The sequence below is a fragment of the Mesoplodon densirostris genome, chromosome 7 (assembly GCF_025265405.1).
Source record: "Mesoplodon densirostris isolate mMesDen1 chromosome 7, mMesDen1 primary haplotype, whole genome shotgun sequence".
Lineage (NCBI taxonomy): Eukaryota > Metazoa > Chordata > Mammalia > Artiodactyla > Ziphiidae > Mesoplodon > Mesoplodon densirostris.
In genome coordinates this window covers 54,710,248-54,723,168 of record NC_082667.1, presented here as the reverse complement: position 1 = coordinate 54,723,168, position 12,921 = coordinate 54,710,248, and the positions used below count along the sequence as shown (strand labels likewise).

The window sequence follows — 12,921 nt, the reverse complement described above, 5'->3', positions numbered from 1 at the left end:
TATTAATCAAACTATCAAAAATTAAATACAAAGAAAAAATATTAAAAGCAGCAAGGGAAAAACAACAAATAATATACAAGGGAATCCTCATAAGGTTAACAGCTGACCTTTCAGCAGAAACTCTGCAAGCCAGAAGAGAGTAGCAGGACATATTGAAAGTGATGAAACGGAAAAACCTACAACCAAGATTACTCTAACCAGGAAGGATCTCATTCAGATTTTTTTTTTTTAATTATTTATTTTTGCTGCGTTGGCTCTTCGTTTCTGTGCGAGGGCTTTCTCCAGTTGTGGCAAGTGGGGGCCACTCTTCATCGCGGTGCGCGGGCCTCTCACTATCGCGACCTCTCCCGTTGCGGAGCACAGGGTCCAGACGCACAGGCTCAGTAGCTGTGGCTCACGGGCCTAGCCGCTCCACAGCATGTGGGATCCTCCCAGACCAGGGCTCGAACCCGTGTCCCCTGCATTAGCAGGCAGATTCTCTGCCACTGCGCCACCAGGGAAGCCCCTCTCATTCAGATTTGATGGAGAAATTAAAACCTTTACAGACAAGCAAAAGCTAAGAGAATTCAGCACCACCAAACCAGCTTTACAACAAATGCTAAAGGAACTTCTCTAGGCAGTAAACACAAGAGAAGGAAAAGACCTACAATAACAAACCCTAAACAATTAAGAAAATGGTAATAGGAACATACATATCGATAATTACCTTAAATGTAAATGGTTTAAATGCTCCAACCAAAACACACAGACTGGCTGAATGGATACAAAAACAAGACCCATATATATGATGTCACCAAGAGACCCACTACAGACCTAGGGACACATACAGACTGAAAGTGAGGGGATGGAAAGAGATATTCCATACAAATGGAAATCAAAAGAAAGCTGGAGTAGCAATACTCATATCACACAAAACTGACTTTAAAATAAAGACTATTACAAGAGACAAAGAAGGACACTACATGATGATCAAGGGATCAATCCAAGAAGATATAACAATTGTAAATATTTATGCACCCAACTTAGGAGCACCTCAATACATAAGGAAAATGTTAACAGCCATAAAAGGGGAAATCAACAGTAACACAATCATAGAAGGGGACTTTAACACCCCACTTTCACCAATGGACAGATCATCCAAAATGAAAATAAATATGGAAACACAAGCTTTAAATGATACATTAAACAAGATGGACTTAACTGATATTTATAGGACATTCCATCCAAAAAGAACAGAATACGCTTTCTTCTCCAATGCTCATGGAACATTCCCCAGGGTAGATCATATCTTGGGTCACAAATCAAGCCTTGGTAAATTTAAGAAATTTGAAATCGTATCAAGTATCTTTTCCGACCACAATGCTATGAGACTAGATATCAATTACAAGAAAAAACCTGTAAAAAATACAAACACATGGAGGCCTAAAAATACACTACTTAAAAACCAAGAGATCACTGAAGAAATCAAAGAGGAAATCAAAAAATACTTAGAAACAATTGACAATGAAAACATGACGACCCAAAACCTATGGGATGCAGCAAAAGAAGTTCTAAGAGAGTTTACAGCACTACAATCCTACCTCAAGAAACAAAAAACATCTCAAATAAACAACCTAACCTTACACCTAAAGCAATTAGAGAAAGAAGAACAAAACCCCAAAGTTAGCAGAAAGAAAGAAATCATAAAGATCAGATCAGAAATAAATGAAAAAAAAATGAAAGAAATAATAGCAAAGATCAATAAAAGTAAAAGCTGGTTCTTTGAGAAGATAAACAAAATTGATAAACCATTAGCCAGACTCATCAAGAAAAAAAGGGAGAAGACTCAAATCAATAGAATTAGAAATGAAAAAGGAGAAGTAACAACTGACACTGCAGAAATACAAAGGATCATGAGAGATTATTACAAGCAACTATATGCCAATAAAATGGGCAACCTGGAAGAAATGGACAAATTTTTTTTTAATTTTTTTTTTTTACAAATTTAATCAGTTATACATATACATATGTTCCCATATCCCCTCCCTTTTGCGTCTCCCTCCCACCCTCCCTATCCCACCCCTCCAGGCAGTCATAAAGAACCGAGCTGATCTCCCTGTGCTATGCGGCTGCTTCCCACTAGCTATCTACCTTACGTTTGGTAGTGTATATATGGCCATGCCGCTCTTTCACTTTGTCACAGCTTACCCTTCCCCCTCCCCATATCCTCAAGTCCATGCTCTAGTAGGTCTGTGTCTGTATTCCTGTCTTACCCCTATGTTCTTGATGACATTTTTTTCTTAAATTCCATATATATGTGTCAGCATACAGTATTTGTCTTTCTCTTTCTGACTTACTTCACTCTGTATGACAGACTCTAGGTCCATCCACCTCATTACAAATAGCTCAATTTCATTTCTTTTTATGGCTGAGTAATATTCCATTGTATATATGTGCCACATCTTCTTTACCCATTCATCCGATGATGGACACTTAGGTTGTTTCCATCTCCGGGCTATTGTAAATAGGGCTGCTATGAACATTTTGGTACATGTCTCTTTTTGAATTATGGTTTTCTCAGGGTATATGCCCAGTAGTGGGATTGCTGGGTCATATGGTAGTTCTATTTGTAGTTTTTTAAGGAACCTCCATACCGTTCTCCATAGTGGCTGTACCAATTCACATTCCCACCAGCAGTGCAAGAGTGTTCCCTTTTTTCCACACCCTCTCCAGCATTTATTGTTTCTAGATTTTTTGATGATGGCCATTCTGACTGGTGTGAGATGATATCTCATTGTAGTTTTGATTTGCATTTCTCTAATGAGTAAAGATGTTGAGCATCATTTCATGTGTTTGTTGGCTGTCTGTATATCTTCTGTGGAGAAATGTCTATTTAGGTCTTCTGCCCATTTTTGGATTGGGTTGTTTGTTTTTTTGCTATTGAGCTGCATGAGCTGCTTATAAATTTTGGAGATTAATCCTTTGTCAATTGCTTCATTTGCAAATATTTTCTCCCATTCTGAGGGTTGTCTTTTCGTCTTGTTTATGGTTTCCTTTGCTGTGCAAAAGCTTTGAAGTTTCATTAGGTCCCATGTGTTTATTTTTGTCTTTATTTCCATTTCTCTAGGAGGTGGGTCAAAAAGGATCTTGCTGTGATTTATGTCATAGAGTGTTCTGCCTATGTTTTCCTCTAGGAGTTTGATAGTGTCTGGCCTTACATTTAGGTCTTTAATCCATTTTGAGCTAATTTTTGTGTATGGTGTTAGGGAGTGATCTAATCTCATACTTTTACATGTCCCTGTCCAGTTTTCCCAGCACCACTTATTGAAGATACTGTCCTTTCTCCACTGTACATTCCTGCCTCCTTTATCAAAGATAAGGTGACCATATGTCCGTGGGTTTATCTCTGGGCTTTCTGTCCTGTTCCATTGATCTATCTTTCTGTTTTTGTGCCAGTACCATACTGTCTTGATTACTGTAGCTTTGTAGTATAGTCTGAAGTCAGGGAGCCTGATTCCTCCAGCTCCGTTTTTCATTCTCAAGATTGCTTTGGCTATTCGGGGTCTTTTGTGTTTCCATACAAATTGTGAAATTTTTTGTTCTAGTTCTGTGAAAAATGCCATTGGTAGTTTGATAGGTATTGCATTGAATCTGTAGATTGCTTTGGGTAGTAGAGTCATTTTCACAATGTTGATTCTTCCAATCCAAGAACATGGTACATCTCTCCATCTATTTGTATCATCTTTAATTTCTTTCATCAGTGTCTTATAATTTGCTGCATACAGGTCTTTTGTCTCCTTAGGTAGGTTTATTCCTAGATATTTTATTCTTTTTGTTGCAATGGTAAATGGGAGTGTTTCCTTGATTTCACTTTCAGATTTTTCATCATTAGTATATAGGAATGCCAGAGATTTCTGTGCATTAATTTTGTATCCTGCAACTTTACCAAATTCATTGATTAGCTCTAGTAGTTTTCTGGTAGCATCTTTAGGATTCTCTATGTATAGTATCATGTCATCTGCAAACAGTGACAGCTTTACTTCTTCTTTTCCAATTTGGATTCCTTTTATTTCCTTTTCTTCTCTGATTGCTGTGGCTAAAACTTCCAAAACTATGTTGAATACGAGTGGTGAGAGTGGGCAACCTTGTCTTGTTCCTGATCTTAGTGGAAATGGTTTCAGTTTTTCACCATTGAGGACGATGCTGGCTGTGGGTTTGTCATATATGGCCTTTATTATGTTGAGGAAAGTTCCCTCTATGCCTACTTTCTGCAGGGTTTTTATCATAAATGGGTGTTGAATTTTGTCAAAAGCTTTCTCTGCATCTATTGAGATGATCATATGGTTTTTCTCCTTCAGTTTGTTAATATGGTGTATCACATTGATTGATTTGCGTATATTGAAGAATCCTTGCATTCCTGGAATAAACCCCACTTGATCATGGTTTATGATCCTTTTAATGTGCTGTTGCATTCTGTTTGCTAGTATTTTGTTGAGGATTTTTGCATCTATGTTCATCAGTGATATTGGCCTGTAGTTTTCTTTCTTTGTGACATCCTTGTCTGGTTTTGGTATCAAGGTGATGGTGGCCTCGTAGAATGAGTTTGGGAGTGTTCCTCCCTCTGCTATATTTTGGAAGAGTTTGAGAAGGATAGGTGTTAGCTCTTCTCTAAATGCTTGATAGAATTCGCCTGTGAAGCCATCTGGTCCTGGGCTTTTGTTTGTCGGAAGATTTTTGATCACAGTTTCAATTTCAGTGCTTGTGATTGGTCTGTTCATATTTTCTATTTCTTCCTGATTCAGTCTTGGCAGGTTGTGCATTTCTAAGAATTTGTCCATTTCTTCCAGGTTGTCCATTTTATTGGCATAGAGTTGCTTATAGTAATCTCTCATGATCTTTTGTATTTCTGCAGTGTCAGTTGTTACTTCTCCTTTTTCATTTCTAATTCTATTGATTTGAGTCTTCTCCCTTTTTTTCTTGATGAGTCTGGCTAATGGTTTATCAATTTTGTTTATCTTCTCAAAGAACCAGCTTTTAGTTTTATTGATCTTTGCTATCGTTTCCTTCATTTCTTTTTCATTTATTTCTGATCTGATTTTTATGATTTCTTTCCTTCTGCTAACTTTGGGATGTTTTTGTTCTTCTTTCTCTAATTTGGACAAATTTTATAAAAGCACAACCCTCCAAGACTGAACCAGGAAGAATAGAAAATATAAACAGACTAATCACAAGCACTGAAATTGAGAGTATGACTAAAAATCTTCCAACAAACAAAAGCCCAGGACCAGATGGCTTCACAGGCGAATTCTATCAAACATTTAGAGAAGAGCTAACACCTATCCTTCTCAAACTCTTCCAAAATATAGCAGAGGGAGGAACACTCCCAAACTCATTCTACGAGACCACCATCACCCTGATACTAAAACCAGACAAAGATGTCACAAAGAAAGAAAACTACAGGCCAATATCACTGATGAACATGGATACAAAAATCCTCAACAAAATACTAGCAAACAGAATCCAACAGCACATTAAAAGGATCATACACTATGATCAAGTGGGGTTTATCCCAGGAATGCAAGGATTCTTCAATATATGCAAATCAATCAATGTGATACACCGTATTAACAAACTGAAGGATAAAAACCATATGATCATCTCAATAGATGCAGAAAAAGCTTTCAACAAAATTCAATACCCACTTATCATAAAAACCCTCCAAAAGTGGGCATAGAGGGAACCTACCTCAACATAATAAAGGCCATATATGACAAACCCACAGACAACATTGTTCTCAGTGGTGAAAAACTGAAAGCCCTTCCACTAAGATCAGGAACAAGACAAAGTTGCCCACTCTCACCACTATTATTCAACCTAGTTTTGGAAGTTTTAGCCACAGCAATCAGAGAAGAAAAAGAAATAAAAGGAATCCAAATCAGAAAAGAAGAAGTAAAGCTGTCACTGTTTGCAGATGACATGATACTATACATAGAGAATCCTAAAGATGCTACCAGAAAACTACTAGAGCTAATCAATGAATTTGGTAAAGTAGCAGGATACAAAATTAATGCACAGAAATCTCTTCTATTCCTCTGAAATGACAGAAAAATCTGAAAGAGAAATTAAGGAAACACTCCCATTTACCATTGCAACAAAAAGAATAAAATACCTAGGAATAAACCTACCTAAGGAGACAAAAGACCTGTATGCAGAAAACTATAAGGCACTGATGAAAGAAAATAATATGATACAAACAGATGGAAAGACATACCATGTTCTTGGATTAGAAGAATCAACATTGTGAAAATGACTGTAGCACCCAAAGCAATCTACAGATTCAATGCATTCCCTACCAAAGTACCAATGGCATTTTTCACAGAATTAGAATAAAAAATTTCACAATTTGTATAGAAACAGAAAAGACCCCGAATAGCCAAAGCAATCTTGAGAAAGAAAAACGAAGCTGGAGGAATCAGGCCGCCAAACTTCAGACTATACTACAAAGCTACAGTAATCAAGACAATATGGTACTGGCAGAAAAACAGAAATACCAATCAATGGAACAGGACAGAAAGCCCAGAGATAAACCCACACACATATGGGCACCTTATTTTTGATAAAGGAGGCAAGAATATATGGTGGAGAAAAGACAGCCTCTTCAATAAGTGATGCTGGGAAAACTGGACAGCTACATGTAAAAGAATGAAATTAGAACACTCCCTAACACCATACACAAAAATAAACTCAAAATGGATTAAAGACCTTAATGTAAGGCCAGACACTATCAAACTCTTAGAGAAAAACATAGGCAGAACACTCTATGACATAAATCACAGGAGGATCCTTTTTGACCCATCTCCTAGAGAAATGGAAATAGAAACAAAAATAAACAAATGGGAACTAATGAAACTTAAAAGCTTTTGCACAGCAAAGGAAACCATAAACAAGGTGAAAAGACAACCCTCAGAATGGGAGAAATTATTTGCAGATGAAGCAACTGACAAAGGATTAATCTCCAAAATTTACAAGCAGCTCAATATCAAAAAAACAGACAACCCAATCCAAAAATGGGCAGAAGACCTAAATAGACATTTCTCCAAAGAAGATATACAGATTGCCAACAAACACATGAAAGAATGCTCAACATCACTAATCAGCAGAGTAATGCAAATCAAAACTACAACGCGGTATTACCTCACACTGGTCAGAATGGCCATCATCAAAAAATCTACAAACAATAAATGCTGGAGAGGATGTGGAGAAAAGGGAACCCTCTTGCACTGTTGGTGGGAATGTACATTGATACAGCCACTATGGAGAACAGTATGGAGGTTCCTTAAAAAACTAAAAATAGAAATACCATACGACCCAGCAATCTCACTACTGGGCATATACCCTGAGAAAACTGTAATTCAAAAAGAGTCATGTACCGCAATGTTCACTGCAGCTCTATTTACAATAGCCAGAACATGGAAGCCACCTAAGTGTCCATCAACAGATGAATGGATAAAGAAGATGTGGCACATATATACAAATGGAATATTTCTCAGCCATAAAAAGAAACGAAATTGAGTTATTTGTAGTGAGGTGGATGGACCTAGAGAATGTCATACAGAGTGAAGTTAAGTCAGAAAGAGAAAAACAAATACCGTACGTTAACACATATATATGGAATCTAAAAAAAAACCAAGGGGTTCTGAAGAGCCTAGGGGCAGGACAGGAATAAAGATGCAGAGGTAGGGCCTCCCTGGTGGCGCAAGTGGTTGAGAGTCCGCCTGCCGATGCAGGGGATACGGGTTCGTGCCCCGGTCTGGGAGGATCCCGTGTGCCGCGGAGTGGCTGGGCCCGTGAGCCATGGCCGCTGAGCCTGCGCGTCCGGAGCCTGCGCGTCCGGAGCCTGTGCTCCGCAACGGGGGAGGCCACAACAGTGGGAGGCCCGCATACCGCAAAAAAAAAAAAAAAAAAAAAAAAAAAGATGCAGAGGTAGAAAATGGACTTGAGGACACGGGGAGGGGGAAGGGTAAGCTGGGACGAAGTGAGAGAGTGGCATGGACTTATATATACTACCAAATGTAAAATAGATAGCTTAGGGAAGCAGCCACATAGCAAAGGGAGATCAGCTTAGTGCTTTGTGACCACCTAGAGGGGTGGGATAGGGAGGATGAGAGGGAAACGCAAGAGGGAGGGGATATGGGAACATATGTATAGGTAAAGCTAATTCACTTTGTTATAAAGCAGAAACTAATACACCATTGGAAAGCAATTATACTCCAATAAAGATGTTAAAAAAAATGCAGAGCAACAATAAGTGTTGGCGATAATGGGGAGAAATTAGAACCTTCATACACTGCTGTTGGGAATGTAAAGTGACGCAGCCACTTTGGAAATTGGTTTGGTGGTTTCTCAAAATATTAAACATAAAGCTACCATGTGACCCAGCAATTCCACTCAAGAGAAATGATATCATATACTCATCCAAATGATTTCACAAATGTTGATAGTAGCATTAATCATAATAGCCAAAAGGTAGAAATAATCCAAATATCCATCAACTGCTAAATGGATAAATAAAACGTTGGATATCTATACAATGGAATACTAGTTGGATATAAAAGGAATGAAGTACTGATACATATTACAACTTGTATGAACCTCAAAAACGTTGTGCTAAATGAAAGAAGGCTGACAGAAAAGGCCATATTTTGTATGACTGCATTTATATGAAATATTCCAGAAGAGGCAAATCTATAGAGAGGAATTTAGTGGTTACCTAGAACTCGGGGTGGAAACAGGAAGGGACTGGTAATGGGTACTGCGTTTCACTTTGGGGTGATATAATGCTCTCAAATTAGATTGTGGTGATGCTTGCACAACTCTGTAAATATACTAAAAACCATGGAACAGTATACTTTAAGTGACTGATTTTTATGGTATGTAAAATGTATCTCAATAAAGTTGTTTTTAAAAAACCTGCTCCATTTTCTCAGTCGTATACACCCCAACTTTACTTTTTATGATTCACCAACATAAACCTTCTAATCTGTCCATCCGGCATCCAGTGAAAACCCTACACTCATTTTAATTTTACTTGACTCTGCTCAATTTCTTCCCCTACCTGAATTACTCTCCCTAGGGTACAGTTAAGTCACATACTTGTTTTGAAGATGTTTCTGACCAAGTCAATCCTCACAGACCTAATTACCCTCTAGATTTCATACCACTTAAAACTTGTAACACTGTAACCTCAAATATATACATAAAGCAGTTTCACCTTATTTCCTATCAATGTCTAGATTTTGCCACAATCCCTAATTCTTGCCTTTAACCTCTTTTATCTTCTCAGAGACAAACTAGTTACTCCAGAATCGTAAAGATCAAACATAATTGTGGGAACTCAGCTAGGGCTCTAAGACAAAGAGGAAAAGGTGTACAACCAAAGAATATTGTAGGATAAGTAACATCAACAGTGAATGAAAAGCATGCTCCTTCCTCTCTTATGCCCTGCCAACTCACCAGCTTCACCAACCAGAACCTTGACTACATCTTTATATCCCCTTAACAGTTAGCACAGCATCTTGAACACAGATGGTACCAAAGGTCTGTTGAATAACAAATTAATGCTTTTGAATTCAACTTCCTACATGTGTATTCAGGAGTCCCCAAACCTTAGCAAATATCTGAAATCTTAAAGCAGGAAATGGGAATGAGGAAAAAGAAAAGTAAAATGATGGGACATGCATTTACTTCTCGACAGTGTATTATGTTCTTACTGTACATTTCAAGGTGGCATCTTACTGCTGTCCTCAAACCTGAGTATGTACCAGGCATCCTTATCTTTAAGTAGTTACTGGGCTTCATTGTTATCAGAGCAAAAAAGAGCACTATTAAGAGAAGCAAGGATTTAGATGTGACACTTCACTTCCTCCTTAACAGTGGGGTGCCAAGACTCAAACCCCTATGCCTCTACATGCAGTCAGGAAGAAATCCACACAATGAACCTTGGAAGTGTAGAGATGTGTGAGGTGGGAATAAGAAGGAGCACTGCTTTCAGAGGAGAGTGTGTTGGCAAGCAGAAGACAAATCTTAGGAGCTGAACTGCTGAAAGCAACAAAGACAGCGGGCTCATAAAACAAAAGCCACAGACTGCTGAAACCTGTGCTAGACCCTGAATGCAGGAGCCTAGTATCAATGAATTCAAGAGCACCTTTCTGACACTCTGAATAGACAAAGCCTAATTCCACTACATAAAATTCCTCAACCTGGCTCTGGAGTACTATGAACATAGAACATCTTCTCATTTGTTTAGCTTCAGAAATACATTTTCGGACTTCCCTCGTGGCAAAATGGTTAAGAATCCACCTGCCAATGCAGGGGACACAGGTTTGAGCCCGAGTCCGGGAAGATCCCACATGCCGCAGAGCAGCTAAGCCCATGTGCCATAACTACTGAGCCTGCAAGTCACAACTACTCAGCCCACATGCCACAGCTACTGAAGCCCGCGCGCCTAGAGCCCATGCTCCACAGCAAGAGAAGCCACTGCAATGAGTAGCCCCCACTCGCCTGCAACTAGAGAAAGCCCGTGCGCAGTAACTTAGACCCAACGCAGCCAAAAATAAATAAATAAAAATTTAAAAGCCCCGATTAAAAAAAAAAATGAAATACATCTTCCTCTTTTCTCTGTATTTATTCTTATTTGGTAATTTACCTTGTATTGTTTAGAGTCCAAAATGCACATATTGTAATCATTCAGACTTGCTTAGGGGATTTCTGTGGTGGTAAAGCAGTTAGCTCCAAATTTATAATTATTTAAGTTTGTTACAGATTTTTTTTACTTGTTTAACTTGGGTCTCTTTAGTAATTCCCTTCATATTTGTAAAAACTCCTCTAGATTATACATTTCCTTCCCTATCATTTACTTTTTAGTATTTGGTGGTTTAGATTAAGGGATCATGAAATGTATTTAAGGTGGGTAATTCCTCTTCACTTCAATATTCAGATGACTATTAAGGTGCAAAGAGAAAATTAACAACATAAACGGCTAGAAGAGAATGTTTTCTACAATTTACATATTGTTATTTTATCATCTGCTGCCTTCTTTGAACTCACATACAGATGCTAACACTCCTACTTTAAATGTTCAATCAAGCATTTTTATTCTGCTTTTTGCAGAAGGCTATCATCTAGATTTCTTCAAACCACATATGAAGAAAGACAGCATTTGATTATTATTTTGAATAATGACTTTGACACATCAGGATAACTTCTCCCAGTGAATATGCTGTTCAGTAATATGAAGAGAAAGCATCATTATCAAGAGTCAGAATATACTGAACCAGAGAGAGTAGTTTTGTACAGGTCTTGTCATTTGATGGAATCACTCAAATATATAAAGAATCTTGATTTCTCAGAGATATAGAAATCAGTAAATAAATGAAAGAAATACAAAAAGCACCACTCATCAACATACATTTCTCTTTGAACATTATTATACTACTGGTCAATGATTTTAAACAGGCTGTCTAATTGGTAAATGAAAGGCTTTCAATTGCCTACATGTAAGAAAAACTGGTAACTTTTAAATTTCCTGCAACAAGAGCAGGCTGACAATATGTGGCACATAGTAGGAGCTCAAAAAATAATTGCTGAACAAAGAATTAAAATAAAAGCCTTCATGAGGTATACAGACTAAATAATTTCTTATGAAAAATATATTTTCTAAAGTCTCTGAAAAAAGAAAATATTCACATGTATACTTTTCTATTTTAGTTCCATCTCTTAAAATAAGAGTTATACCCAAAAATATTACTTGGGGGTTGAATTTGCAGAAAAGATATCTTAGAATTTTTATTAATTTCTTCAAATTTCTCTAGTTCACCAATTCACAGTTATAAAAAAGGCAAATAGAGTACTAAATTAAAAATCCACTCCTTTCAGTCACAACGTAGGTAATACAGCTGGTTGGACAGAAAATTAGAGAAGTGTGAATTTTCTATGCATGTTTTTTAAGGATTATTATCAACAAAATTTCATGTTCTATCCACATAACTCATTAAATTTAAAGCAAACCCTCAAATGAAAAATATCAGAGAGCAATATATCCCCCAAGATGGGAAGCACAGCTTACTTCAACTTGAAAAAGTTCTCCAGCCCCCTCACAGTCATTGGATGTGATTACTGGAGTATGAATATGCACAAAGCCACTGTCCTGGAAGAAAAAGAGAAACCACTTTTCTCAGTATATTTGTATGTGAAACACTTCCAAGAACATACACTTCATTATATGATTAAAATAGCACTAAGAGAATGTCATATCAAATCCCTCCTTAATCCCCAAAATAAAACTATTAAAATATCAAATGGAGAGTTTACTATGCACAAAGAATTTTAAAGCAGAACTGACTTAGACAATATCTAGTCCAATCTCCTCACTGGAAAGACAAGGAAATTGAGGCCCAGAGAGATTTAATGAGAGGTCAAAATCATGCAACTAGTCAGTGTCAGAGCCGGGACTGGAACCTCGGTGCTCAGGATCTCTCTCTGGTGCCATTTCTTCTTCCCACTTTTCCAACATACTGATAGTGATTTAACACACATGCACACACACGCACACTCACTCAGGGCTAATGCATAATGATATTGCCCACACTGCTAAGGGAATAAAAGTGATCAATATTAAGTTTTTATTTTGGAGTGAAACCCTCAATTGTAACAAACCACCAAAAAGGAGATAAATTAAGGTTGACAATCAGGGACCGAAGAAATAAACAGCAAAAAGGCAGGAATGATTTTTAGGAAGTCTGCCATTAAACTGATGGCACAGTGCACCACACATGGCACAGGCAGTGCACTTGCTTTGCCTCAAGGAAGACTGTGAGCAGCAAGCCCATCCATTACTAAGGCACCCAACTGCAATCCTTCTGCTCTAAAGTCGGAGACTATTTC

General features: G+C 37.7%; 1 protein-coding gene across 3 annotated transcripts in view; it reads right to left on the bottom strand.

Annotated features, from left to right (window-relative positions):
* NARS2 (asparaginyl-tRNA synthetase 2, mitochondrial) overlaps positions 1-12,921 on the bottom strand; it is a 150,740-nt gene that overhangs the window by 126,390 nt on the left and 11,429 nt on the right. For 2 of the 3 annotated variants that reach the window (XM_060103966.1, XM_060103967.1), the window contains exon 5: positions 12,104-12,184. The exons of the other annotated variant lie outside the window; for it this stretch is intronic. In XM_060103966.1, coding sequence (XP_059959949.1) covers positions 12,104-12,184 — 81 coding nt within the window. The remainder of the gene's footprint in view (positions 1-12,103; positions 12,185-12,921) is intronic. 3 annotated transcript variants of the gene reach the window in all.